The sequence below is a fragment of the Balaenoptera musculus genome, chromosome 19, assembly GCF_009873245.2.
Source record: "Balaenoptera musculus isolate JJ_BM4_2016_0621 chromosome 19, mBalMus1.pri.v3, whole genome shotgun sequence".
Classification (NCBI taxonomy): Eukaryota; Metazoa; Chordata; class Mammalia; order Artiodactyla; family Balaenopteridae; genus Balaenoptera; species Balaenoptera musculus.
In genome coordinates, this window is record NC_045803.1 from 12,373,839 (window position 1) to 12,401,834 (window position 27,996).

The window sequence follows — 27,996 nt, forward strand, 5'->3', positions numbered from 1 at the left end:
ATAAGTAACAGTGTAAGATTCCTCTCCAGTGTGAACTTGTACAAGACAGTGAAATTTCCCCCCCCTCAAGGCAAACCTTCTGTGGACAGTGCATAATGTGAATCTCATGGATAACGTGAATCTCCTTCATACTCAGTGAATCCCATTGGACAAGGGATATTTCCCTCTAGCCCAGAGTGAACTGGCCACGTCACAGTATACTCTGTCACCGGTAGTGCGAATGTTACAGGCATTAAGAACCTGCAATAGGCTGGCGGCATTTTCCTCACACCTGGTGTGAATCCCTTGTGGATACTGCGAACCCATTAGACGCAGCAGGAGACGACGGCCCATTACCGGCTAGCCAGGGCAAATGCCATGTGCAGAGTACGGATGCACTGCCAACAGGTTCACAGCTGGTGTGAATCCCGTATCTGGGCAGGAGTAATCTACTACTGACAGGGCATATTCCTCTCCTCCCAACCCCCAGTGTGATCACCCCACCGTAAAAAAAAAAAAAAAATCTTGCTCCCGCCAGGTGTGAACACCTACAAAGCGTAGCTCTTCACGGAATGCAGTGTGACGCCCCATGAAGAGCTGTACTTCCCCATCTCGTGCCTCCCCCCACCCCATGTCTAGGGGGGCTGTCAGAAAACTGCGCCGCCCTAAATGTCAAAGTCTTGGAGGAGGTGGCCTGTCCTCAAGGCCACCAAGCCCCAGGCCACGCGCGGAGACTACTCTGCAGCGCGCGCCACACCGCAAGTGCTCGTTCTCTCCCCTCCCGGTGGCAACAGGGCTTTCCGCGGGGCCGCGCCAGACTTTCCGAGACTGTTGATTGGTTGTAGTCCCGGCCACCCGGCAGCCAATCAAGCGGGGGAAAGGTGACATCACTTATTCTCCTCCCCTCCCCCCCAACTTCCCTACTCCCGGCTACCGGCAGCAACAACCACGTGGGGGAGGGGTAAGAGAGTAGAACCCGGTGAGGTCATTGCACCGCCCCGACCGCTGCTGATTGGCTGCGGGCCTCGCGGGTGGCGGTTGGCTGCTCCTCGCACCTCCCCCTTGTGCCGCTACCGCCGCCACCGAGAGGAGCCAGCAGCGACGCCAGAGCCGGGAATCCGGGTGAGTCGGGGCCCTGGGTCTAAGATGCTTCTGGCGCCCAGTGAGACTCACGAGGAACTGCCCTTTCGACTTTTTCTCCTAGCACGGGTTCTTCGGAGCTCCAGGCACTCTGTCACATGGGAGTTGTAGTCTGCCATGTACTGTCGACTATGGGCCGGAGACGTAAGAAGACTACCATTCCCAGCAGGAATTGCGACTAGCCGGTCAACAAACGCTGAGGCCACGCCTTCTGAGCTTGCTCATTGGAGAGCCTGTCCCTTAGCCCCTCCTTCTTGCATTTCATTGGCTACTGTCCCTCGCAGAGGCTGGGTTCCGGCCTAGAGTGCAAGACGACTGGGTACTGTATTCGTCATTCTGCACTAAAGCGGACTGCGATTGGTCAATGCTGGTGTCCATTACTTATTGCGGGGCAGGACCCTAGGCTGATCAGGCGGTCGTAGGCTCAGGTTGGTGTCGGTCCCAGAGGGAGGCCGATCTTGGACTTTGGCCCCGCCCCCCAGCGCTGCCGAGTGGGCGCGATTGGTTGTGGCAAGCGTCGCTCGTCGTTGAGAGGCGGAGCCGACGAGGCTGCGAATATCTATTGGTCTAGGACGGCGCCGGTCAGCGGGGTTGTGGCCGCTGATTGGCTGGCTGCTCCAGCTGTTGCAGGTCCATTCACCATTTTGTGTGTTGGAGTAAAAAAAAAAGGGAGAAACGAGAGGGAGAGCCGGAGGGGGGCGGGGAGGGACCGGACCGGACCGAGCCGGGGCCACGGCCCCCCGCCCCGTAACCCCGCTGAGTCCGAGGTGAGGGGCGGGGCCAGGGTTGACACGGGAAGGGGGGATTTGGGGTGCTGGGGGCCGAGAGGGGACAGGTGGCAGGGACGGGGAGGGGGTACAGGGGAAAAGGGGTGAGTGGGGTGGTGGGAAGCGGGGACAGAGTGGAGGAAGTGGTGGGGAGGAGGAGTGACAGAAAAAGGGTGACAAGGAGGGGGTGGTGGGCAGAGAATGGGTAACAGGAATGGAGGGGTGACAGGACTAGATTAGGGTGACAGGGAGAGGGAGGGGACAGAGTTGGAGGGGGTGACAAGGAGAGGTGATGGGGAGAGAAGGTGACAGGTCCAGAGATGGCTGACATGAGAGTGACTGGGAGGAGGAGGTGACAGAGATAGATGAGGGTGACAAGGAGGGGGTGACTGAGGAGGGGGCCTAGGGCCTGTGAAGAGAGAGCTAGAGATAGAGATGGTGACAGGATGGGAGAGAGAGTGGCAGAGAAGCTGGTGCCAGGAGGCCTGTTGGGAACAGAGGACATGAGACCCTGAAAAGCCTGGGCCAGCCTGGGCTTCAGGAGTTACTGCTCAGATTCTGAGGGAGGTGAGGGCCCACAGGGCCTTGGGTGGGAGTTATCCAAAGAGGTGTGGACAGGAAGAGAGTAGGCCCCAGGGGAAAGAAAGAGGCTTGGCTTCTGGTGTGAAGAGGCTGGGCCAGGCAGCAGGGTCCAGGGGTGCCAGGCAGTGTGGTTGTAGGCCCTGGGTGGGGTATGCCCAGGATGGTGGCCCAGCAGGTCAGTGGGGAGAAGATGGTGGCGGCTGCCCAACTCCCGGGTACTTGGGTGCCTGCCCCAGTGTGAGAAGCCCCGGGCCCTCCAGCCTCTGCCTATGAGGACCCCAGGATTGGCTCAGAGAAGGGGCATCCTGGGACTGCAGGATCCTAAGGAGCAGCAGGCCCCAAGTGGGATAGGTCACTCTCCCATGAGGTCAGGGGTACCATGGGAGCCTGAAGACTGAGTCGGGGTGCCTCTGATTGTGTTTGGCTTATGGTCCTGGATCCCCCAACCCTCCCAGAGGCCCCTTTTTTGTCCTCTCAGGTTCTCTTAGTCACTTCACAGTAAAGTTTTTTCCCTTCTCTTTTCTCAGGGCAGCTTGAAAGGGGGCGGGCAGTAATGACTGTTCAGGAAGTGGGTGAGGTTGGCCCGCTGGGCTTGTCCTGCTTTCTTTGACCTTCTCCCACTTACCCCCACCTGGAGTCCGAGGGCATATTTGGGGGCCAGGGGGGCCCAGTCGGCTCAGCCACCCTGTCAGAGCCAGCCCAGTCAGGGCGGGGATGCAAGCAGACCAGAAGGGGGGTGGCTGGGCTTTTGGGTATCATGCTGGGTGCTGTGGGGGGAGGGGCAGGCTCCCATCCAGTGGGACAGCGAAACCCTGCGGTGTAGCGCTGTGTCCCACTGTGTGATGACGTGTGTGTGTGCCGTGTGTGTGTGTGTGTGTGTGCGCGCGCGCGCGTGTGTGTGCTTATGCACGGCCCTGTGGTAGCACTAGGTATGAGCTATTGCCCCAGACGTGCCCCTGCCTGTTCCCTGCCAGGATCTGGGGAGATGGCTATACCTGGCAGGCCTGGGGTGCAGAGCAGAGTGGGCAGCTGTCCCTTGGGACTCTTAGCTGCCCACTCCTTCCCACAATGCCTGGCCATGCCAGGCTGCCCGGGCAGGGGTGGGGGGTGGTAGAGAGAGGCTCACATCACAGCCCAGTCGCCTCCCTTTCTGTGACTGTGTGCCTGTGCGCGTGTGTGTGTGTGAGTGTGTGTGCTCTCTGGACAGTGACAGTGCGAGGATCATGTGACAGGCGGCACGCTGAAACGGTTAGGAGCACAGACTCTGGAGCCAGATTGCCTGGGTTCAGATCTTAGCTCTGCCATTTCCTAGCTGGATGAATTTGGACAAGTTGCTTGATCTCTCTGTGCCCCAGTTTCCTCTAGTGTAAATGGGACTGATAGTAGCATCTGCCTCTTAGGGCTGTTGTGAGGATGACATGGGTTAATAAAGGCAAGTTTAGCCCAGGGCTCGGCTCAAAGTGAGTGCTCCATAGACGTGAACCGTTAGTGCTTCTCACGTCCCCTTGGGGCAGTCAGAGTGTGTGCATGCACCTACTGTCCTCTGCAGAGGAAGCAGATTATGTGAGGGTCCCCAAGGAACCAGAGTGTATAGCTCAGGGGACATGAGTGCCAGTCTGTGTCTGGGTGCTGGCCAGGGGCCTACATGAGTTGAAGACAGCCAGGAAGGAGACCTTGGGGACCATGGAGTTGGGGCAGTGACCTCAGCAAGTAGGAAGTCTTGGGGGACAGTGGGTGTAGAGGTGTTCCTGAGTCGCTCCCAGTGAGCCTCGTCTGTCCTCTCACCCTGCAGGTGGACGAAAGATGAAACCAATGAAGAAGGCGTGCGCCGGCCTCCCAGGTTCTGGCAGCGGTGGCAAGTCCCCACCAGCCACCAGGGCCAAGGCCCTGAGGCGGCGAGGGGCTGGGGAGGGTGACAAGCCAGAGGAGGAAGATGACGAGGCGCAGCAGCAGCAGCCGGGGCCAGAAGAGGCTGAGGAGGGTGAGGAGGAGGAGGCCGAGCGGGGCACTGGGGCGGAAGGGCTGCCCCCAGAGCTGCACCCTGACGACCCGGCCCCAGGCCCAGCCGAGGAACCCAAGGTGGAGGGCGAGGCAGGCCGCTGGGAGCCCTCACTCAGCCGAAAGACGGCCACGTTCAAGTCACGAGCGCCCAAGAAGAAGTATGTGGAGGAGCATGGGGCTGGCAGTGGCAGCAGTGGGGCGGCTGGTGCCCCTGAAGAGCGGGCACGGACCCCCGAGGAGGCGGGCACCCCGGGGGTGCCTCCGCAGCCACCCACCTCTGCCCGCTCCTCCTCCACCGACACAGCCAGCGAGCACTCGGCTGACCTGGAAGATGAGCCGGCCGAAGCTGGTGGTTTAGGCCCCTGGCCCCCTGGCAGCACCAGCAGTGGCTATGACCTGCGGCAGCTGCGCTCCCAGCGGGTGCTGGCTCGGCGTGGGGACGGTCTCTTCCTGCCGGCTGTGGTGCGCCAGGTGCGCCGAAGCCAGGACCTGGGTGTGCAGTTCCCTGGGGACCGGGCCCTGACTTTCTACGAGGGGGCACCTGGCAGTGGTGTGGATGTGGTTTTGGATGCCACGCCACCGCCGGCTGCGCTGGTGGTGGGCACAGCGGTCTGTACCTGTGTGGAGCCCGGTGTGGCTGCCTACCGTGCGGGGGTGGTGGTGGAGGTGGCCGCCAAGCCGGCTGCCTACAAGGTCCGCTTCAGCCCTGGCCCCGGCTCCCAGCCGGGCCCGGCGGCCACCCCGCCGCAGCCGCCGCAGCGTGAGCCCGAGGACGCGGTGTGGGTGGCCCGCTCCAGCCTGCGCCTGCTGCGGCCCCCGTGGGAGCCCGAAGCCCTGCCGAGGAAGCCCCCGGCGGGTCCTGAGGAGGAGCAGGCCGAGCCGGGGGCCGCCCTTCCCCCCTGCCCTGCTGCCCTGGACCTCAAGCAGCCCGAGGATGCCGAGGTCTCCAAGATCAGCTTTGGTGGCCACCTGGGGGCTTGCGAGGAGGGTGAGGAGAAGCACCCGCCAGCCCTGGGCACCCCGGCCTTGCTCCCACTGCCCCCGCCCCAGCTCCTGTCACCGCCACCCAAGTCCCCAGCCTTCGCCGGCCCAGGCCGCCCTGGTGAGCAGCCCTCGCCCTGCCAGGAGGGGAGCCAGGGCGGCAGCCGCAGCAGCAGCGTGGCCTCCCTGGAGAAGGGGGCTGCACCGGCTGCCCGGGCCCGCACGCCACTGACAGCAGCCCAGCAGAAATACAAGAAGGGCGACGTGGTCTGCACACCCAATGGAATTCGAAAGAAATTCAACGGCAAGCAGTGGCGACGGCTGTGCTCGAGAGATGGCTGCATGAAGGAGTCCCAGCGGCGGGGCTACTGCTCCCGCCACCTGTCCATGAGAACCAAGGAGATGGAGGGCCTGGCGGACAGTGGCCCAGGTGGGGCTGGGCGGCCAGCTGGGGTGGCGGCCCGTGAGGGCAGCACCGAGTTCGACTGGGGTGACGAGACGTCTCGGGACAGTGAGGCCAGCAGTGTGGCAGCCCGGGGAGACTCACGCCCACGCCTGGTGGCCCCCGCGGACCTGTCACGCTTTGAGTTCGATGAGTGTGAAGCGGCTGTGATGCTGGTGTCACTGGGCAGCTCTCGCTCGGGCACACCCTCCTTCTCCCCCGTCTCTACGCAGTCACCTTTCTCGCCAGCCCCGTCACCCTCACCCTCACCACTCTTCGGCTTCCGCCCTGCCAACTTCAGCCCCATCAACGCTTCGCCAGTCATCCAACGCACTGCTGTTCGCAGTCGCCACCTCAGCGCCAGCACCCCTAAGGCAGGCGTGCTGACGCCACCAGACCTGGGCCCTCACCCACCCCCGCCTGCCCCCCGAGAGCGCCATTCCTCTGGCATCCTACCCACCTTCCAGACCAACCTGACCTTTACTGTGCCCATCAGCCCTGGGCGACGGAAGACAGAGCTGCTGCCCCACCCAGGGGCGTTGGGGGCCCCTGGTGCAGCGGGCGGAGGAGCCGCCCCAGACTTCCCCAAGAGCGACAGCTTAGACTCTGGTGTGGATTCGGTGTCCCACACACCTACCCCCTCCACACCGGCTGGCTTCCGTGCCGTGTCGCCCGCCGTGCCCTTCTCCCGCTCCCGCCAGCCCTCGCCGTTGCTGCTGTTGCCTCCACCTGCCGGCCTCACCTCGGATCCTGGGCCTTCCGTGCGCAGGGTGCCTGCCGTGCAGCGGGACTCACCTGTCATCGTCCGCAACCCGGACGTGCCGCTGCCCTCCAAATTCCCTGGGGAGGTGGGCGCTGGCAGTGAGGCACGGGCCGGGGGGCCTGGGCGGGGCTGCCGAGAGACTCCGGTGCCGCCCGGGATGGCCAGTGGGAAGCCTGGCCTGCCCCCACCTCTGCCGGCCCCTGTGCCCATCACTGTGCCTCCAGCTGCGCCGACGGCTGTGGCCCAGCCGATGCCCACCTTTGGCCTGGCTTCCTCGCCCTTCCAGCCGGTGGCCTTCCACCCCTCACCTGCTGCCCTGTTGCCCGTCCTGGTGCCCAGCAGCTACACCAGCCATCCTGCCCCCAAAAAGGAAGTCATCATGGGCCGGCCTGGGACAGGTAAGAGGTTCGGGTGGATGGGCTGGGCGAGGGCTCATTTTGCACAGGGCCCCTTGCTAACTGGCTCTCAAGAGAGGTGAGCTCCCCACCTTGGGTGGGATTCAAGTGGAGGCTGGCCTCCTTTCTGCACAGATGTTCCGGTGGGAGTTCACCTGTCAGGCAAGGGCGTGGAGTTTTTCTTTTTTTTTTTTTCCGGCCGCACTGTGCGGCAATCAGGATCTTAGTTCCCCGACCAGGGATCGAACCCGTGTCCTCTACAGTGGAAGCGCGGATTCTTAACCACTGGACCGCCAGGGAAGTCCCCAGGCGTGGACTTTGAAGGCTCAGTGCAGTGTTTCCAGAAGCCTCCTGTTGGGAATGTACTCTGAAGGGGTCCATCAGTCAGCAAACCTTTCCTGAGTGCAGGCTCAAAGCCAGGCCCCCACAGAGCTGATGGGGTAACAGAGATGATAATCATGATGACAGCTCGCACGTCTGGAGGACTGGCAGGGGTATCACCGTGACAAGCACTGCAAGTGGGTTATCGCACCTAATCCTCACACCCACCCCTTAACGTAGCACTCACAACATTCTGAACTCTGCTATGATTATGCTCATTTAGAGGAAACTGGGAATTTCCTGGTGGTCCAGTGGTTGGGACTCCATACTTCCACTGCAGGGATCCGGGTTCGATCCCCGGTCGGGGAACTAAGATCCCACAAGCCGCGCAGTGCGGCCAAAAAAAAAAAAAAAAAAAAAAAAATAGAGGAAACTGAGGCCAGGTTAGTAACTTGCCCAGGGTCACATGGCTAGTAAATCCTAGAGCCAGCCTTCAAACCCAGGCAGGTTGGCTCGTGACCAACCTGCCTGGGTTACTGATGGGAAGACTGAGGCTCCAACAGGTCCTTCGGCCAGGTAGTGGCAGGACCAGGACTGGAGCCCTCATCTTCACCGCTGCACCTGGGAAATAGCACAGGTGTGGTCAGTGCCATGGCGGGGAGCTGGGCGTGTGCTGGGCATGCTTCCAGATTTGAACCTAGTCTGGCTGCCCTCAGGAAAGGGTGTGTAAGCCGAGAGTTGAAGGATGAGTTGGAACCAGCAACCGTGGGACAGGAGAACCTCCTAGGAGGCCGTTGGGAAGGCTCCGAGGCCAGAAGGAGCACAGCTGAGGACAGCCAGAGTGGCTAGAGGGCTAAGGCCAGCGGTGGGGGGAGAGGCATTTCTGAGATGGTGCTGGAGAGCCAGCTGGCCTGGGCCTTGTCAGAGCAACTTTCATGGAGGGTGACAGACCCATCACTAGCCCCTTCCCTAGCATTTTTTTCTTATTTACTTACGAATTCACTGTTGACTGAGGCCCCCTCTCTGTGTCTGGCCCTATGCTGGCTGATGCTAAGGACACAGCCCTGTCCTCACAGGGCTCATGGTCCCTGGAGCAGACAGACCTGTCCCCAGATAGTAGCTGTCCAGAGTGGTCAGGGCTGGGATGGAGGAAGCCCAGGAGGCCATGTGAAGTCAGGGAGGACTTCTTGGAGAAGGGGCCAGTGAGACCTGCAGGGTCTAAAGTGAGACCTGCAGGGTCTAAAGTGAGACCTGCAGAGTCTAAAGTGAGACCTGAAGGGTGTGCAGAAGGGAGCCTGGCACGGCCGGCAGGAGGACCTTCAGGCAGAGGGAAGAGTGTGCAAAGGCCTTGAGGCAAAAGCAAGAATTTGAAGGAAGTTGAATCTGCAAAGTCAGGGGCTCTAGACAGTGGGTGAGTGTTGGGATGTGTGGCTGTGTTGGTGAGCAATACAAGGGTCAGATCATAGAGGGTCCTTCTAAGACTTGGGCACTTTATCCTGAGGGCACTAGGGAGCCATGCAAGGTTTTGAGCCGACCCAACCACGGCTGTACCATGAAGGGTGAGTTCCAGCCCCTGAGACCAGAGGCAGGGAGACCAGGGAGGAAGGAGTCTGGGCTGTGGATCTGGGTAGGAGCCGCTGTGTCTTGGTCTGGTGCAAAGACCAATATAGGAAGGGGCCCAGACCCTGCCCTCACTGAGCTCCAGCCCAGACCCGGGCAGAGGGACACAAAGGCTACGCTTGCCCCTCATGCTCATATACTGAGGTTGTGAGCTGTGTTTTTTGCCCCACCCCCAACATTTTTTACATTTGTTATCGTAGTTGATATGAGCAAAATTCCACAAAGTGGGCACAGCGGGGATTCCTATCCTTAGGCAGATGAAGAAACTGAAGCAGAAGGACTCCTACCATCCCCCTCAGCCCCCACCCCCGCATGCCTACAGCCCCCGACATTGCCCTCATACATAGCATCGGTCAGTCATGACCCTCACTGCTGCTGTGTGGGGAGGGATGGCATGATGCAGGTGACCTGAGACCTACCAGGGTGGTCCGGCGGGGGTGGGGGTGGGGTTCCTGCCACCATTTTCCAGATGCGGAAAATGAGGCCCTGACAGAAAAAGAGTCCTGATTAAGGTCACCCAGCCAGGGAGGGGCAGGACTGGGCCTTGAACCAGGTCTCTTGATCTCTAGATCACAGGAGTCTTCCTACTAGAAGTAACAGTAATAATAATTTATTGAGTACCACCCATGCATGTGCTTGGCACACTGCTCAGTAAGCGCTGACTGAGCCTTTACTCACCGAATCCTCACAACAACCCAGGAGATCAGCACGATTATTAGTTCCAGTAGACAGAGGAGGAAACTGTAGCCCGAGAGGCAAAGTGACTTGCCCAAGGTCACCCAGCTAGGAAGAGGGAGAGCCAGAGTGTGAATCCAGGCTGTCTGGCTCCAGAGCCCAGGCTCTTAAGCACTCTCAATTAGAATAATGAAAACAATAATAGTAGCCCACTTTACCGAGCATTTACCATGTGCCCAGCCTCAAGCGTGGGGCCATCTCATCGAAACCTCCTGATACTATGAAACAGGGATTACCAGCCCTGTTGTCAGGGGGAGGGGGGGAACTGCGGTTCAGGGAGGGGAGGCCCCTTGCTGGAAGCCACCTGGTCGTCAGAACTTGTCCAGTGCCTGTCCTGGCGGTTCTGAGCAGCGCCTCCCTGACTACACCCATGCTGAGGTATCCAGGCTGCCCTCAGGTTCCCAGCCAGCAGGCCCTTTTGTTCTTCTCTCAGAGGCCTCCCTAAACCCTTGGGAGGTAGGCACCTTGGGGCCTTCTCCCTCTGAGGCCCAGATAGGGCAGACTGTGCCCAGTGGAAGAGTGAGGCTGTAGTCCTGGCCCCTTCTGCCCGCCCATGCCAGGGCCTGACCCTCAGTCAGGACAGCAGGTGTGAGGGGGTGGCCCGGGGCAGCCTGCCTGCTTCTGCCCCCCGCCAGGCATTTGCTTCCGCTGGGGGACTTGCCGGAGCAGGCGGGCCTGCATTCTCTACATTCTATGCATGGCCGGGCCAGCCAGCTGCCATTGCCACCTCCCTCTGACTCTTCCCGCCTGCTCCCCAGGAGAGGAAGCCGCCCCAGGGCCTGCAGCCCTGACCCAGGAGGCCAGATGTCTCAGCCCTGTTTCTGGCATGGCCTGCCTTCCAGCTCCCAGCTCCCGCCTGGTTTCCCCATATTCACAGGCAGTGCCCCTTCTCCTGGGCCTGTCTGCCCATCTGCCTGTTTGAGCCACTGTATGTCTGTCTCTCTCGGGTTCCTATGTCTGTCTCTTGTCTAGGTCTCTGTTTCTGGCCCCGAGTCTCTCTCTCTCTGGACTTCTGTCTGACTTTCTCTGAGTCTGGCTCGCTATGCCTTTCCAGGTTTGTACCTCCTTAGACATCAGTTCTGGTCTGAGGCTTCATTCCACCTTCTTTCTGTTTGATTCCCCCATCTTGGAATCCTGTCTCTGGTCCAGCCTTGGCCTCTCCTCTGGCCCTCCTTCTCCCATTCTTTAGACAGACATGTTTCCCCCATCCTAGCCCCCACCCACACTCTGTGCACATCAGGTACTCTGTTCCTTTAAGTCAGTGGGTAGTTGCTAAGCACCAGATCTCCTGCTCCTTGGGGAACAGGTGGGAGAATGGGGAGTGTTGGGAGAATGTCTAGGCCTGGGAGCCCCCGCTTGTCCCTTGACAAATTAAATGCCCACTAATGTCCCTGAAACCTGCTGAGAGGTGTTGGGAGCCATCCTGCAGACCCATCACACCCAAGCACCTGTTCCCAAGACAGGCAGGAAGGCGGGGGCTTTTTGGGCCAAGCGAGGAGATCCGGCTGTGGGGGAGAAGCAGGAAAGCAGCTCCTGTGCCCACCCACCTGCTCGAGGGCATGACCCAGATCACCCTTACCACCACCACCCCCATCGCCTTTCAAGAGACACTTTGGTGCCAGCTCCATTTAATTGAGTCCCACGTGTAGTCCACCCCAACCAGTAGGACCTCAGAGACCAGGCAACATCCACCAACTATGCTTGGGTGTGTCGGGAAAATGAGGCCCAAAGAGGAGCCAAGAGTGTCCTGACTCCCCATATCCAGATCCAGATTCTGCTCACCAGAATTTGTTTTGTCTCAAACAGTGAACCCCTTCTCTCTCACCGGAAGTCACTCCTCATCCCTCTACCAGGTCCAGGCTGAGCAGCCCTGGGATAAGTGGGTGGGGGAGGCAGATGTGGATGCAGGCACCGGCAAGGATGAGCAGAGGGAGATACAGAGCCTGGGGAGGCCAGAGGAGAGAGAAAACTCTGGCTTAATGCGAGGCGATGAGGAAGGTTCAGGTAGGCTTCTCGCTGGAGGTGACATTTGAGCTGAAGCAGGAATGAGGATTTCAGGGTAGTGAAAGAAAGGGAAGGGCCATCCAGGCTTAGGCAGCCACAGGAGCAAAGGCCAGGAGGGGTGAAAGTGCATGACCTCTGAGTGGCCAGTTGAGGCTGGAGCTGACACGAGCCTAGTCTTGGCAGAAGGGTGCCAAGGAGGACAGGTCCAGCCAGGCCATGCTTGAATGTCAGCCTGTGGAGAGCCGAGAAAGGGTTTAGAGCAGAGGGAAAGGGTTGGATCAGGGTGTCAAAGATCCCTGGAAAGGAAGGAGACCTAGACTGGGAAGAAGAGGATGATTTGCGGGAGAGAGAAGAGGCTTTTTTGAGGTAGCAGGAGTGAGTCTTGGAAGAGCCCCCGGCGCCAGGCACTGCAAGGGGTCAGGCTGCCTCCTGCTGGCGGCGGGTGGCGGGGCTGCTGGCGCGCGCATGCGCAGCGGCGGGGTGGTGTGTGTGGCCCGCAGCCCCCGGCGCCCGGGCATTAATGGCTCCATTAGTGGCCGAGAGGGAGGCGCGTTAGCGGCGACGACGGCGTCTGGCTCCCATTACCACCGGCGGCAGCGGCTGCACCGCAGGCGGCTGGACCCTAGCCTGCCGCGCCGCCGCCTCCGCCCGCACCCCGTCCCCTGCCTGTTCCCGCTCCGCTTGGGGGCCTGGGACTGGGAACCCCCGTCTCCCCATTTCGGTGGAAAAGCTGATTTGTGAAGCCAGGCAGACCTGGGCTCGAATCTTGACCGTGCCACCTCCTGACTGCGAGATCCTACGCCCTTCTGAGCCTGTTTTTTGCGAAGCAGCCCGGGAAACGGTGCATCGGGGGCTTTGTGGATCCAGACGGGCACCCAGTCAGGGCCGCGCCCATTCCCGCGCCCCAGGGGGTAGGCCCGGGGCGTCGGGCCTCCGGCCTTCCCATTGGCCGCTGTCGCGCCCGCCGACGCCGATTGGCCGAGACTTGCTACCCTGGCCTCTGCGTCATTAACCCTTGCGCGGCCGCGTCCTCGGGCTGGGTGGGGGGACCCCACCCCCCCGCAGCAGACAGTTCGGGTGCCAGCTGACCCGCGCACCGCCGCTGCCCGCGTGGGTGTCAGCCCGGCCGGGTGCCCGCCCGCCCTCCCAGCACAAAGCGGCTTTGTGGGGCCCGCCGGGGGCTGGCTGGGGGCCAGGCGGCGAGTGGAAAATCTCGTGAGCTCGGGGCTGGGGAGGAGAGCGCAGGGCGGCGCCCCCTCCTCCGCCCAGGCAGTGGCCCCTCCCTCAGCCCGCGCGGACCAGCCCTCGCAGCCCCGGCGCCTGTACACTCCCCCTCAACCCCCTCTTCTACCCCCAAATCCACATCCCGCCCTCCATCCTATCCCGCCCATCTTCCAATCCCTGGGGAGCCTCCCCCGCACCTCTCGCTTGCCTCTCTTTCCCTTCTGGTCCCCCTGCCTACCCCAGCCCCACTCACTGACTCACCCTGGCGCTATTTTTAGGCCCCCATCCCTCCCGAGCAGCACCAGTCCAATCCTGGGCTCGTTCCCCAGGCAACCCTGGCCGTCTCCGACGCCGCCCGGGGTGGGTGGGTGGGTGTGTATGTGGGGAGCGGGTGAGGGGAGCTGGGGACACTGGGGTGGTGAGCCGAGGCGGGGACCCGGGCCTGGAGAGCAGGGTGGGGAGCCGCAGGCGGCAGGGCGCGGTGCCTCTCGGGCTCAGTAAACGGGGGCCCGTGAGTTCAGAGCATGTCTGCCTGTCCCTCAGCCTGTCAGCATCCCTGGCTGTGCGCCGCAGGCCTTTGGGCAGGCCTCAGCCTGTGCCACCCTGGGTGGCACTTGCTGTCTCCATCTGGGCTCCCTGTCCCCAGGCTGGGGTGGGGTGGGGCTGTGCGGGCTGTTTGGGGCCAAACCTTTTGTGGAGTTGGCTATGGGGTAGTGCAGGGGGTGGTTGCACCGTAGTTCTGCCTAGTACCTGCTTTGAGTGAAGGATGGCGATGCACCCCCCTCTCTGATGGGGCTGGGGCCCTGGTTTGGGGGAACTCCCTCAGACTTTTCCAACTAGGGAGGCCCCAGTTAGGGTTGGGGATGGCTAGAGAGATGGAGCTGTCTGGGGACAGGACCTGCTCCCTCTTCTCCACTCCTAATCACCCCCACTCAGGGTTCCTCCATTCCAAACAATGGAAGCTAAGTATAGGGCTGGCCCAGTGCCCAGGGCAGGGGGGGCCCTTCCCGCCCGGATTCCGGCCCCTCCCTGCTAGGCTGGGCCCCCACTTGGCTGTACCCTACCCTGTAAGGGGCCTCTTCCCATCCCTCCTATGTGGGCACTGTCTTCTACCAGATGTGCAACCCTCCCAGATGTATGGGGCCCTCTTTCCCTACTGTGCCAGGCTTAGCTCTTTTTCTCACCCAACAGAAGTGGGGGAGCTGGCAGCAGGGTTCCTCTGAGCTCAGTCCCTGGGCTTCATTGCAGTCGGGAAGGGGTTAACTTGCCAGTAGGTGACTCACCGGTGGGGAGAGGAGGGGGCAGCGGTAGGGAGATAGAGCAGGCCACATTGATTTCAGCCTTGATTTCTGCTTCACATTGCAGTCCCTGGGGCAGTGAGGTAATGGAGGGTCTGAGTCTGGGGCTGCATAGGGAGGAGGGGGCAGTCACCTAATAGTCCCTCTGTTGGTTTCTCCAGGCCCACAGCCAAGTGTCTGGCCCTGTAGTCTCTGGAGGTCAGAGGGCTACAGACCTCCCCTTCCCCTCTGGGCCCAGGTTACCCGGTTTTTGCCCCCTCTCCATGCCTTCATCTCTGTCTGTAGCTGCAGAAGGCTGGGAAAAGGGTTTGTCTGTGCCCGTCACTGATCCCACCTGTGTGGGAGCCCAGTCTTGGTGCATCTGAGCCTGTGCAATCTTTACCTGCCCAGGTACGACCCCACGCCTCTGCCTTTACTGGATGTGGCCTCAGGGCCCTTCTTGGGTGATCCAAGGCCTCTGCCTCTCTGCCTGGTGGGCCCCAGACCTTGCCTGTGTCTCGGTGTGTACCCTCTGACCTTTCTATAGTTCACCAGTCTCTCCGATACCATTGTCTGAACATATTCCCAGGCCTCTGTTGGGAGTCTCTGCCTGTGTCCACCCTGAGGTGAAATTTTCAGTAGTGGAAAGAGCACTTGAGTTGGAGTGCTGGGCTGTTACGTCCTGGCTGCATGATCTTGCACAATTTATTCAATTTCTCTGAGCCTCATTTTCTCATCTGAACAATAGGCATAATAAAGTGTACTTCCCTAGTGGCTGTGAGGATTCAATGCACAGGGTTATACATACAAGCTCCCAGCATGTAGCAGCCCCAGTGTTAGTTTCCTTTCTTCCTCTTGGCCGTCTTTTGGAAAGGGTGGCTCCCAGCCCAGAGTGGTGGCCCCCTGCCTTCCACTGTGAGGTAGAGGGTCCCAGGTGGCTGCTAAGTGTCAGGCAGGGTAGCTGAATCAATGGGAATGGCCATGGCACTTTGTATACCTGATGAGCCAGGGTACTGAAGTAGTTAGTGCTCACCAGGGTAAGTTTACATAGTGTTTGGGGTCAGTATGATGGCATTTGTGAGAGTTACCTGTGTTGGGGTTGGGGGGTGCCAGGAAGGCCATATGAGTGTGTGGTTGTGTTGGAGGGATGTAGGATGTGTGCTGTGGACAAGCAGTGGCTGTGATGAGGTGTATGAGATAATTCTGCCTGTTTGATATGTTTGTGTTTGTATGAGTCACATGGGCTGGTGGATGTGTATGAGGATATGCTTTGATGAAACACATATGACAGGGCATGTATGAAATGGGTGATGTGAAGAAGATGGGTGAGAACAAGTGTGTGTGATGGTGGGTGGGGAGTGATGGACGTTTAGTGTGGGAGGTAGTACATTTATGTGAGGTGTTCCGGGTGTGTGACTTCGTGTGTAAGACCGAGGGTACATGTGACCCTGGACTGTGTATGAGATAATGGGTGTGGTAGGAAAGTCTGTCTATGAGGAGTGTGTGTGTGTGTGTTTGTGACTGCTGTTGTGAGAGTTGGTGAGGGCTCAGGGGTGGCTCGCCCAATCCTACACGCAGTTTGTCTGCCCTGCGGGGCCGCGCGTGCCCAGGTGGGCGTGAGGGAGGTGGGCCGAGCCGCGCGTGAGCGTGTTCCTCGCGCGGACTGGACACACAAGCACCACCCACAGCCCCGGGCCTCTGCAGCGCGGCGCCCCGAACCGCCCCCCTGGCTCAGTGCCTTTACTGCAGTGCGCCCTCCCTGCCGCCCTCCTCCCACGGTCCCGCCCCGGGCCGGCTTGGGTCCAACCGGAGCCCGCCCCGCCCTGCCCTTATTTGCATATGACTGACGTTCCCCTGGGGCGGCCAATGGGGGCAGGCGCGGCGGGGCCTGACCCGCGCGCGGCGGCGGCAGCCAATGGGCTCGCGCGCGGTGGGCCGGGCTTGCGCGGAAGGCCGCGGGGGAAGCGGGGAAGGGGCGGGGGGAGGTGCGGCGGGGGGAGGGGAGCGCGTAGTAGTGGCGGGGCGGGGAGGCAGCGGCGGTTCGGCGCGGGGCTCGCTCGGAGCGCACGGACGCACGCACGCTCGTCCGTCTGCCCGCCCGGGGCCGGAGGCCGACCCGGCGCTGAGCCGCGGGCCCCAGGCCCGGAAAGGCGGGGCGCGGCGCCGGCAACCGGGGCGCTCGGGGCCAGAGCCGTTACCCGCCAGAGCTGCGAGGGAGGGAGGGAGGGAGCCAGCGAACGGGGAAGGGAGGGGGCCGCCCCCGCGCACGCGCGCCGCGCCCCGCCCCACCTGCCCCGCCCGCCCGGCTCCGCGCGGGAGGAGGGAGAAGGAGGGGGCGGCGCCGATGGCCTGGGTGCCGCGCGCCCCGTGACGGCCCCCGCGCGCGCCGGGGGGCGGGGCGGGGCCGGCGCGCTCTGACCTCCCCCCGCCCCCCGGGCGGCGGGAGGCAGGCGGCGTTGTGCGCAGGCGCGCCCGGCTGAGACCCCCCGCGTGGGGCGGCCGGAGGGGGGGCGGTGGGGGGGGCATGCGGCGACGGCCTCCAGCTCCCCCCGGGCCCGAGCGGTGGCGGCCGAGGAGCCGGCGGCGGGCGGAACGGCGGCGGCCGCTGAGGAGGCGCGAGCCCCGGCCGGGCCACCCCGTGCCGGACCATGTACTCAGCCCACAGGCCCCTGGTGCCCGCGTCCGGCGCGGCCTCCCGTGGCCTCGGCATGTTCGGTCAGTAGCGCCTGGGCCCTGGGACTCCAGGGGTCAAGGTGTCGGGGTGCTGAGTGCGGAGTAATGGTGATGGGGTTATAGTAAGAGAACGGTGGAGGCAGAGTAGAGGGGAAAGTTATAGAGCTCGGCTGGGCTCAGTGGTTAGTGACGGCAGGTGGGAGTGTAGTGGAGGGATGGGAGTGCAGAGTGGGGAGTAGCTGAGAACAGCTGTGGTGTTTAGGTGTAGGGTGGAAAAGGTATGTTGTCATGGGAGGTGAGAAGGGGTGCAGAGTACCTGGCTTCGGGACATGGATTAGAATAGGAGCAGCGTGAGACCTGCTGGTGCCAGGTGTGGAATAGAGGGAGAAGGGACTAGGGGCTGTGATTGAGTAGTGGGGCTAAGGACAGGTCTTGGGAAGGGAGTGAGGCACTGTTTGCTCAGAACAGAGTGACGTGTTGGTGGTTTGCTTTTCAGAGAGAGGAAGAGACTCAGGAACCTGGAGGGTAGTGCACTAGGGAGGAGTTCAGGAGGGACAGGACCAAAGGACTGTTCTCCCATTGTATACTGGGCCCTTTCTTTCCCACCCAGCAGAAGATGAGGGGGCCTGATGGGAAAGATCCTTGTGAAGAGAGGGACAGGTCCAGGTCTCTGAAGGCTGTCATGGGTTTGGAGGGCCCAGCAGGCTTTTGGGGCTCCAGTGCCCCCGTGCTAGTGGATGGAATCTTCACAGTGTTTTGAGTCCTTTTCTAGTGTGGGCTTCTTTGTTCGTCTCCTGTTGCCTTGATGTCTACTTTTTTGTTTTGTCAGCACCTCACAGAATCAGGTCTTGAGGTCAGTGCCTCACATAGGGGCTCCCCTAGGCCAGCCTTCTGAAGGCATTGGCGGGGGTGGGGGGGGATCAGCCTAGGTCAGATTGATCTAGATCAGGGGGAGCCTGGAATGATGGGGACCAGGGCTAGGGCGTTTCCCTCTTCTCTTCTTGGTCTTCCCCTAGCAGGGGCCTCCTCTGCTGCTTCCACTTCCCCCAGGGAGCTGGCAGTGAGTAGGAAGCCCACTCCCAGCCTGGGCCAGCCCCAGGAGTCCAGCCAGGGGTGGGACTCAGCCGTAAGGGGTGGGCTGGCTCCTCTACCACTCAGCTCCTGGAGCAGAAGGTTGGACCTCTAGGAGCAGCGCCCTGGTGAGGGAAGTACCTTCCTGTGCGTAGCCTTAAGGAAACACCTGGCCCCTTTGCCTTGCCTGGGCAGAGTCTTGTAATAATTCTCTCGTCTGTCCCATTGTCTGTGCCTTTTTGTCTGAAGAGTTTACCACACCCTTCCATCTTTTGGGGTAAGGGGGCTGGACACTACACTAGAGATAAGCTCAGGGGTATAGAGTGAGGGAGGCTGGGAGGTCTCTTCATGGGCAGTAGGTTCTCTTTGAGGAGGAAGGAGATGCTGGAGTCACCTGTGCCCAGCCTGGGAAAGGCAGGTCTGGCTTCCTGGGGTCTGTGGTAGGGGGGAGGGAGGCAAGGAGAAAGGCCTGAGACCCCATGTCCTGTGAGTAGTGGGGAGGGGAGGGGAAGGTGGGGAGGAGAGGGGAGGGTGGGGAGACTGGGCCATCTGCCTCAGGAAAGGAAAAAGGGAGTATGAGGCCAAGGTGAGGGGCTGTGTCAGACGGCAACACGGTGATAGTAATTGACTGAGGGAGGGTCTGCAGCCTTGCTAAGGTCTAGGGGCCTTGAGAGAGTGAGTTGGCAAGTGAACATGGCCTGGTTGGCGACAGGAGCCAGTCGTTTCTCTGGCCTGGTCCCTGGTGGCAAGGCTGGTGGAGGTGGAGGTGGGGGTGGAAGTGGGGGAGGGAGTGGGGTGTGAAGACCGTTTCCCTGCTTCTGTTTTCTTTCTTAAAAATCTAGAAATCTTTCAGGGAGGAGTTTTTTCTGAGTGATGTCGCATGCACGAGCCCAGGGGGCTCTGGGATTGAGGAAGGGGGTGTAAAGAAGGGGTGGAGCCACCTTGTCCAGGGTGGAGAAGAGTTTGAGTTGGGGGTCAAGGCCAAGCTCTCCTGCCGCACAGCTCAGCTGAGTCCTTCCCACAGTGTGGACGAACGTGGAACCTCGCTCTGTGGCCGTGTTCCCCTGGCATTCCTTAGTCCCCTTCCTGGCCCCCAGCCAGCCTGACCCCTCCGTGCAGCCAAGTGAGGCCCAGCAACCTGCTAGCCACCTAGTGGCCTCCAACCAGAGCAAAGGTGAGGGTTGGGAGGCTGTGGGAAGGCATGGGGATGGGGTCGAGATGGCCCAGGAGCTCTCTGATCTGCCTGCCGCTCTGTCCCCAGAACCTGCTGAGTCGGCGGCTGTTGCTCACGAGCAGCCACCAGGCGGGACGGGGAATGCTGACCCCGGGCGGCCCCCTGGAGCTACATGCCCTGAGAGCCCAGGGCCCGGACCCCCCCACACTCTGGGGGTGGTGGAACCTGGAAAGGGCCCCCTTCCCACCGCGGAGGAGGAGGCCCCTGGTCCTCCAGGAGAGCCCAGGCTGGACAGTGAGACAGAGAGTGACCACGACGATGCGTGAGTGCCCTGAGGCTTGGGACTGGGGAGGAGGGTGGAGTGGCCAGAGACGTGGCTCTCACTGCCCTGCCGCTCCCGCCACAGCTTCCTCTCCATCATGTCTCCTGAGATCCAGTTGCCTCTGCCGCCTGGGAAACGCCGGACGCAGTCTCTCAGCGCCCTGCCCAAGGAACGAGACTCATCTTCAGAGAAGGATGGACGCAGCCCCAACAAGGTGCCTCATCTCCACCTGTCCCCAGCTCACCCTGTGGCCGCCCAAGCCCGTCTCCCCAGTCCTAACCTTCCTGCTCGGGCCTGTGTCTGCTGCAGAGGGAGAAGGACCATATCCGGCGGCCCATGAATGCCTTCATGATCTTCAGCAAGCGGCACCGGGCCCTGGTCCACCAGCGTCACCCCAACCAGGACAACCGGACCGTCAGTAAGATCCTGGGCGAGTGGTGGTACGCTCTGGGGCCCAAGGAGAAGCAGAAGTACCACGACCTGGCCTTCCAGGTAACTCCGCCTCCTTTTGGCTCCTCCGCTTCCTCTGGCAGCGTGGGTGAGTGAAGGGTCTCCCTGCCCTCTCCTGCCAGGTGAAAGAGGCCCACTTTAAGGCCCACCCAGACTGGAAGTGGTGCAACAAGGACCGGAAGAAGTCCAGCTCAGAGGCCAAGCCTACAAGCCTGGGGCTGGCAGGAGGGCACAAGGAGCCAAGGGAGCGGAGCATGTCGGAGACAGGCACCGCCGCTGCCCCTGGAGGTTAGTGAGCCCTTTGGCTTTTCTGCCCTGACACCGACCTCCCCTTTGCTTGCTCACCCCCTTCCCCAGAAGCTCCTCTCAGCTTTATCTCTTTTATCTGAGGACCCTTATTCACAAAGGAACTGGTATTTATCTCTTGTGAGGGGGTCAGAGAGATCCAAATAGATTAGATTTCTGAACAGAAATCTTACTGTGAAGTGCCATTTGCTGAGCATTTACTATGTGACAGGCATCAAGAGGGGCATAATCTCTAGTATTCAAAAGCAAACCTAATATTCCAGATGAAGAAACGGCTTAGAGAGACAAAAGCACTTGCTTGAAGTCACTAAAAAACTAGTAAGTAGCAAAGCTTGAATTTAAACCCCAGCTCATCTGGCTCTCAAGACCACAGTTGGAAGCCCCTCGTTGGCTGCTTCTACCGACTGAGGGTGTTTAGTGTGCCCGGCACCATTCTGAGGCGCTTCTCTGGAGTGATCCTGTGGGTTTGGGCCCACGACTCTGTGAGGGAGGAGACGTTCCTTTTTCTCCGAGATGAGGGAGTAGAGGCTCAGACAGTCCACTGGTTATTAGCTAGGCAACGCCACACGTACCTGGCTCCAGGCTTTCATGCTCTCAGAAAGGCTGCCTCCCAGGGAGCAGTGGGCTTGCTCCTCGCAGCCCAAGAGGGCAGGAACCAGGGGAAATGCTGGCCTGGTAGGTGGTATCTCTTTTCTGCCAGGTGGCCCAGGAAGTCCAACCTGCTTCTGCCTGGTATCTAGAAATATCTGTGGATGGCTTGGCCAGCCTGGGTACTGGGAGGAGGCTTCCTGACTGCGACACTTTTTTCTTTCCACCCTACAGTGTCCTCGGAGCTCCTGTCCGTCACAGCCCAGACGCTCTTGAGCTCGGACACCAAGGCTCCGGGGAGCAGCTCCTGTGGGGCAGAACGTCTGCACGCAGTCGGCGGACCTGCCTCAGCCCGGCCCCGAGCCTTCTCCCACAGCGGGGTCCACAGCCTGGATGGCGGGGAAGTAGACAGCCAGGCACTACAGGAACTGACTCAGGTCTGGAGTGCAGGCCATGGGGGTAGGGGCGACGTGCAGGGAGGGCTGCCCACGGTGACAGCACTGGCTGAACTCTCCCTGCACTTCCCCTGCAGATGGTGTCTGGCCCTGCATCCTACTCTGGCCCAAAGCCTTCCACCCAATATGGGGCTCCAGGCCCCTTTGCGGCCCCCGGTGAGGGAGGCACTCTGGCAGCCAGTGGGCGGCCCCCACTGCTGCCCACCCGGGCCTCCCGTTCCCAGCGTGCAGCCAGTGAGGACATGACCAGTGACGAGGAACGCATGGTCATCTGTGAGGAGGAAGGGGATGATGATGTCATTGGTAAGCAGTTGCAGGGCCCAGAATCCTGTCCAGGGAGCAGCTGGCTAAGGTTTGGAGGGTGGGTGAAGATTTGGTCCAGGCCCTTAGGCCCCTTCTTTTTCTTCCCTTCCACGTTCGTTTGTGATTGCGGGCATGTTCAGTTCAGGCCCTACTGAGTAAGCCCAGCCCTACCCTCAAGAAGCCCCAAGCCTGACAGGAAGCCGGGAGGACACGGGCATGGCCGGGCCAATGGACACAGTATTAGATGCTATTACCAGTGTGCTCTTAGGGTCTGCTGGCGGGCAGGTGGGCAGAGCATTCTTGGACAACACTTGGAACAACACTTGTTCCTGGTGAGGAACAGCATTCCTGGACAGCACTTAACTGCTAACTCGGGGCAGAGCCGAGGCCAGAGCCAGGCTCCACACTGTCCCTCCTGGCAGCCCTGCACCCAGCCCTTTACCAGCCCTGTTCCCTCTGCTCTCTCAGCTGACGATGGCTTCAGCACCACTGACATTGACCTCAAGTGCAAGGAGCGGGTGACCGACAGCGAGAGCGGAGACAGCTCTGGGGAGGACCCAGAGGGCAGCAAGGTGAGGGCTTGGGACTTGCTGCTGTCTGGTCTCATGCATCCTGGGAATGGGGGGGAATGTTACTTCTCTGTACCTTGACAGAGGGGGAGATTAAGGCGCAGAGAAGGTGAGCTACTTGCTCCATGGGGAACTGGGTCTCAGTCTGGATGAGTGGAGGCCTTCGGCTGGCCTGGTTGCCAGGCGGGACGGGGAGGTTGGGATGGGCGGGATGGGCAGGGTGTGGGTATCCAGGCTCCCCTGACATGCTCGTGTCTCCCTTCTCCTGCCACTCAGGGCTTTGGTCGGAAGGTGTTCTCGCCTGTGATCCGTTCCTCCTTTACTCACTGCCGTCCATCGCTGGACCCTGAGCCCCCAGGGCCCCCAGATCCACCTGCAGGCTTCGGCAAAGGCTACGGGCCCACCCCATCCTCCTCATCCTCGCCTGCCTCCTCCTCAGCCTCAGCAGCCACCTCCTTCCCGCTGGGCTCAGGGACCTTCAAGGCCCAGGAGTCAGGTCAGGGCAGCACAACAGGTCCCCTACGGCCCCCACCCCCTGGAACTGGGGGCCCAGCAACACCTAAGGCCACCCGGTTTCTCCCCACGGATCCTGCCACCTTCCGGCGCAAGAGACCTGAAAGCGTGGGGGGCCTGGAGCCACCAGGCCCCTCAGTCATTGCGGCACCTCCCAGCGGGGGAGGAAGTGTTCTGCAGACACTGGTCCTGCCCTCAAACAAGGAGGAACGGGAGGGCAGTGGAGCTCGCATGCCCTCGGCCCCAGCCCCATCGCTGGCCTATGGGGCCCCAGCAGCCCCCCTGTCCCGCCCGGCCGCCACCATGGTCACCAATGTGGTGCGGCCTGTCAGCAGCACTCCTGTGCCCATCGCCTCTAAGCCTTTCCCCACTTCTGGCCGGGCAGAAGCGTCTCCAAATGACACAGCCGGTGCCAGGACTGAGACAGTCGCTGGGTCCCGGGCACCTGGGGGCTCCCCACTGGGCGTCAGCTTAGTGTATTCGGACAAGAAGTCGGGAGCAGCCACCTCAACAGCCCCACATCTGGTGGCTGGACCCCTACTGGGCACTGTGGGGAAGGCGCCTGCCACTGTCACCAACCTGCTGGTGGGCGCCCCGGGCTATGGGGCCCCAGCGCCCCCCGCTGTCCAGTTCATTGCCCAGGGGGGCCCTGGCAGCGGGACGGCTGCGGGCTCAGGAGCAGGTGCTGGGAGTGGGCCCAATGGGCCAATGCCCCTGGGCATCCTGCAGCCAGGTCCCCTGGGCAAGGCTGGGGGAATCACCCAGGTGCAGTACATTCTGCCCACGCTGCCCCAGCAACTTCAAGTGGCGCCTGCCCCAGCACCAGCCCCTGGGACCAAGGCAGCGGCTCCCAGCGGCCCTGCACCCACCACCAGCATCCGTTTCACCCTCCCGCCGGGCACCTCCACCAACGGCAAAGTCCTGGCTGCCACCGCACCCACTCCTGGCATCCCCATCCTGCAGTCCGTACCCTCCGCCCCGCCCCCCAAAGGTGAGGCCTGGGCTGCGCAGCACACGGAGAGGGACCACAGGCTTATTCAACTCCCTTGTAACTACCTGCTCCCTTGTCTCTCCACTTGCAGCCCAGTCAGTTTCTCCTGTGCAGGCCCCACCCCCGGGTGGCTCAGCCCAGCTGCTACCTGGGAAGGTACTAGTGCCCTTGGCCACCCCTAGCATGTCAGTGCGGGGAGGAGGGGCCGGCCAGCCGCTGCCCCTGGTGAGCCCACCCTTCTCAGTACCTGTGCAGAATGGTGCTCAGCCACCCAGCAAGGTAAGGGCACCTCGGTGGTGGCCCCGCCTGTTTCTTATTCTTCTCTTCCTGGGTGTTAGCCTCTGTGTCCCACGGTTTCTGTGTTTGCCTTTTGTTCAGTCTTTTCCTTTTCTCCCTTTTTGTCTCTTGGCCCCTGTCTTGCTCGACATCTGTTCGCTATCTTGATTCTGCTCTCCGTGTTTGTACCTTGTCCCTTCTCTGTGTTTCCTATCTCTCGCTGTCTTCTTTGCCTTTGTTTCTCCCTTCCCGTCCCCATCCCGATTTCTCTGTTCTGTGTCTCTGCTGAGGTCCAGCCTCCGAGGTCTTGGTCCTCCCCTGCCCCATTCTGGGTCCCCAGCTCACCTCAGCCTGTGGTGTCCTTGCCCACAGATCATCCAGCTGACTCCAGTGCCTGTGAGCACACCCAGCGGCCTGGTGCCGCCCCTCAGCCCGGCTACGCTCCCCGGACCCGCCTCTCAGCCTCAGAAGGTTCTGCTGCCCTCCTCCACCAGGTAATGGCAGTTGAGCCCTCATCTGGAGGTGAGTGCAGGGAAGGGGTTAGGTGGGGCCAGCTCACCTACACCTTCCTCTTTCCTCTCCCTGCGGCAGAATCACCTACGTGCAGTCAGCAGGCGGGCATGCGCTGCCCCTGGGCACCGGTCCTGCGTCCAGTCAGGCTGGAACAGTCACCTCGTACGGACCCACGAGCTCAGTAGCCCTAGGCTTCACCTCGCTGGGGCCCAGCGGCCCCGCCTTCGTGCAGCCCCTGCTTTCAGGTGAGGGGTGGCCTGGCAGGCAGCTGGGGACCAAGGGTGGGGCTGAGGCAGCTCCGGCCCTAACTCGGCCCCCTGCCTCTCCTCTGTCTCTCTCTCGCTGCAGGCCAAGCCCCATTGCTGGCTCCTGGCCAGGTGGGCGTGTCACCCGTGCCCAGCCCCCAGCTGCCTCCCACCTGCGCAGCCCCCAGTGGTCCCGTCATCACAGCGTTTTACCCTGGCAGCCCCGTACCCACCTCCTCAGCACCCCTGGCCCAGCCATCCCAGGCCCCCCCCGGCCTGGTCTACACCGTGGCCACCAACACCACCCCACCTGCTGCCACCATCCTGCCCAAGGGCCCACCGGCCCCCGCCACTGCCACCCCGGCCCCTACCAGCCCTTTCCCTAGTGCCACAGGTGGGTGTCGGGCCAACCGAGGGTGGGGTGAGTGGGGAGACCCAGGGGATGGGCTCCAGTCAGGCCTGGCTCAGCGAATACTCTCTTTACCAGCAGGCTCCATGACCTACAGTTTAGTGGCCCCCAAGGCCCAGCGGCCCACCCCCAAGGCCCCCCAGAAAGTGAAGGCGGCCATCGCCAGCATTCCCGTGGGCTCCTTTGAGGCAGGTGCCCCTGGGCGGCCAGGCCCTGCGCCCCGGCAGCCGTTGGAGCCTGGCCCAGCTCGTGAGCCCCCTGCATCCGAGTCAGAGCTTGAGGGACGGCCAACAACACCAGCCCCTCCACTGCCCCCAGAGACCTGGGCTCCCCCGGCCCGGAGCAGTCCCCCGCCGCCCCCACCTGCTGAGGAGCGGACCAGTGCCAAGGGCCCTGAGACCATGGTGAGTGCCCAGCAGGCCTGGGGGTTCCCTGCTGCTGGGCTCGGCCCCTCAGTCCCCTGCCTGCCCTTCTGTTCCACCCCTCTTCTGCCTCTGTCTGAACCGTGCCCTTGTGGGTCCTCCTCTGTCCTCCTGCCTGTCTGTCTGCATGACTGGGTCTTCCCCGTGGCTCTGTGTCTTGGCCGTCAGTGTTCATCTTTTGTATTTCTGGGTCTTGCCCAGGTGAGTCTGAACCCAGTGTCCTCCATCTCCCTGCCATCCTCACCCCAGGCCAGCAAATTCCCCAGCTCATCTTCAGACTGGCGTGTCCCCGGGCTGGGCCTGGAGAGCCGAGGGGAGCCTCCCACCCCTCCCAGCCCGGCCCCAGCTCCGGCCCCAGCCCCTGGTAGCAGCGGCAGCAGCAGTGAGGGCAGCAGTGGGAGGGCAGCTGGGGACACCCCCGAGCGCAAGGAGGCGGCTAGTGCTGGCAAGAAGGTCAAGGTGCGGCCCCCGCCCCTGAAGAAGACCTTTGACTCTGTGGACAAGTGAGCATGGGCTGGGGGACTTGGAGTGTGTGGGTTGGTGGCAGAGGGGGCAGCTGCAGGCTGGGGCAGAGGAGGTGACCCTGCCTGCTCTCCAGCAGGGTCCTGTCAGAGGTGGACTTCGAAGAGCGCTTTGCTGAGCTGCCCGAGTTTCGGCCTGAGGAGGTCTTGCCCTCGCCCACCCTGCAGTCTCTGGCCACCTCACCCCGGGCCATCCTGGGCTCCTACCGCAAGAAGAGGAAGAACTCCACTGGTAGGCGAGCGTAAAGCACCCAGGGTAGGTGGGGGACAGACCGGGGCCATCTCCACTGAGCCTGCTTCCATTTGACCAGACCTGGACTCAGCCCCCGAGGACCCCACCTCGCCCAAGCGTAAGATGAGGAGACGCTCCAGTTGCAGCTCGGAGCCCAACACCCCCAAGAGTGCCAAGTGCGAGGGGGACATCTTCACTTTTGACCGTACAGGTGCCGGTGTGGTGGCAGGCAGAGCTACGGGGGTCCTTGGGCCTCCAAGAGGGGTGGGGGTCTCAGGAACGGGGTTAAAGATGGGAGAGGTGGGGTGGGTGTTGCTGAGAGGAGGGACAGCAGGTCAAGGGTGGGTTCTGATATTCAACAGGCCCCTAAGTTGGTACGTGACCTTGGGTGGGTTCCGTCTCTAAACCCCGCTGTGAAATAGAATTCAGTGAGGGCGGAGTGGCCCCCCGGACAGTGGTGGAGGGCCAGGCTGCTGCGGAGGCTCGACTGTGCTCCCTGTGCTGCTCCCAGGTACAGAAGCTGAGGATGTGCTCGGGGAGCTGGAATATGAGAAGGTGCCATACTCGTCGCTGCGGCGCACCCTGGACCAGCGCCGGGCCCTCGTCATGCAGCTCTTCCAGGACCATGGCTTCTTCCCATCAGGTGAGCAGGTGTCGGAGTCTTGGGGGGCACTTGGAGGGGGCCTACCCACTCATCTCACCCTGCCCTCCCCACCACCCTTCTGTCCACAGCCCAGGCCACGGCAGCCTTCCAGGCCCGCTACGCAGACATCTTCCCCTCTAAGGTCTGTCTGCAGCTGAAGATCCGTGAGGTGCGCCAGAAGATCATGCAGGCGGCCACTCCCACGGAGCAGCCCCCGGGAGCCGAGGCCCCCCTCCCTGGACCGCCCCCCACTGTCACTGCTGCTGCCCCTGTCCCCACTCCCAGCCCTGCTGGGGGCCCTGACCCCACCTCACCTGGCTCGGACTCTGGCACGGCCCCGGCTGCCCCGCCATTGCCTCCGCCCCCAGAGCCGGGGCCCGGACAGCCTGGCTGGGAGGGGCCCCCCCAACCCTCACCACCCCCCTCTGGTCCCTCCACAGCTGCCACAGGCAGGTGAGGGGCTCCTGAGAAGACCCCAGACCCACAGTACTCCCCTCAGGACACGGACAGTATGTAGGTGGCAGGAATGGGGGGGCAGGATGGTTACCTCCTCCCCAGCAAAGCCATTGCGTCCTTTCCAGTTTGGGACGGAATGAGGCCTGCTCCTCTTGTCTATCCCCCTCCCCCCACAGCTCCCTCCCTGTGATGGGGGGCAGCTGAGGGGAAGCAGGGGGCACAGTCTCCCTCCACCGAGCCCCTGTACATAACCTGGAGTGTGTTACCTTCAGACCTTTTCACTTGTACTTTATGCAAAATGGCTCGTGTGAGGGCTGCAAGCTGGAGGGTAGTGTGGGCCTCGGGCCACAGGGAGGCGCCTGTGGAGTAGGGGGAGTTCATGTACCCCTTTTTTCCCCAGAGGGGCTGGACTCAGGTTAGTTTGGGGGTGGGGGCTCCTGCACTTTGCCACAGGCACGGGGAGGGTTCTCTCCCCACCCCCTCTGCCCTCCCAGCTTGGGTTGTACTTTCTAAGAAGGTGATTCCCCGACCCTGTCCCCATCCCCAGAACAAAACATGTTGATCATGTGCAATATTTCTTACTGTGCTGAGAAGCCGCAATGACCGAGATTAAAGCTGTTTAACACACCTGTG

The 27,996-nt window shown here is 61.8% G+C and overlaps 1 protein-coding gene across 9 annotated transcripts; it reads left to right on the top strand.

Annotated features, from left to right (window-relative positions):
* Positions 1-1,030: 1,030 nt before the first annotated feature.
* Positions 1,031-27,990, top strand: CIC (capicua transcriptional repressor). 9 transcript variants are annotated; one of them, XM_036833174.1, is made up of 21 exons: positions 1,031-1,101; positions 4,261-7,053; positions 19,000-19,149; positions 19,237-19,471; positions 19,556-19,685; positions 19,781-19,963; positions 20,044-20,209; positions 21,050-21,252; positions 21,348-21,573; positions 22,042-22,145; positions 22,419-23,646; positions 23,738-23,925; positions 24,295-24,416; positions 24,514-24,680; positions 24,784-25,074; positions 25,168-25,493; positions 25,713-26,014; positions 26,110-26,264; positions 26,344-26,475; positions 26,776-26,907; positions 26,997-27,990. In XM_036833174.1, exons 2-21 carry the CDS (start codon positions 4,272-4,274, stop codon positions 27,362-27,364), a joined length of 7,590 nt encoding a protein of 2,529 aa, XP_036689069.1. In that variant the 5' UTR covers positions 1,031-1,101; positions 4,261-4,271; the 3' UTR covers positions 27,365-27,990. The 9 variants fall into 9 exon arrangements, with proteins under 9 accessions (XP_036689069.1, XP_036689067.1, XP_036689071.1 ...); XM_036833172.1 differs by lacking the exon at positions 1,031-1,101 and adding an exon at positions 1,763-1,886; XM_036833176.1 differs by lacking the exon at positions 1,031-1,101 and adding an exon at positions 1,763-1,886 and having other exon boundaries at positions 26,113-26,264.
* The last annotated feature ends 6 nt before the right edge of the window (positions 27,991-27,996 follow it).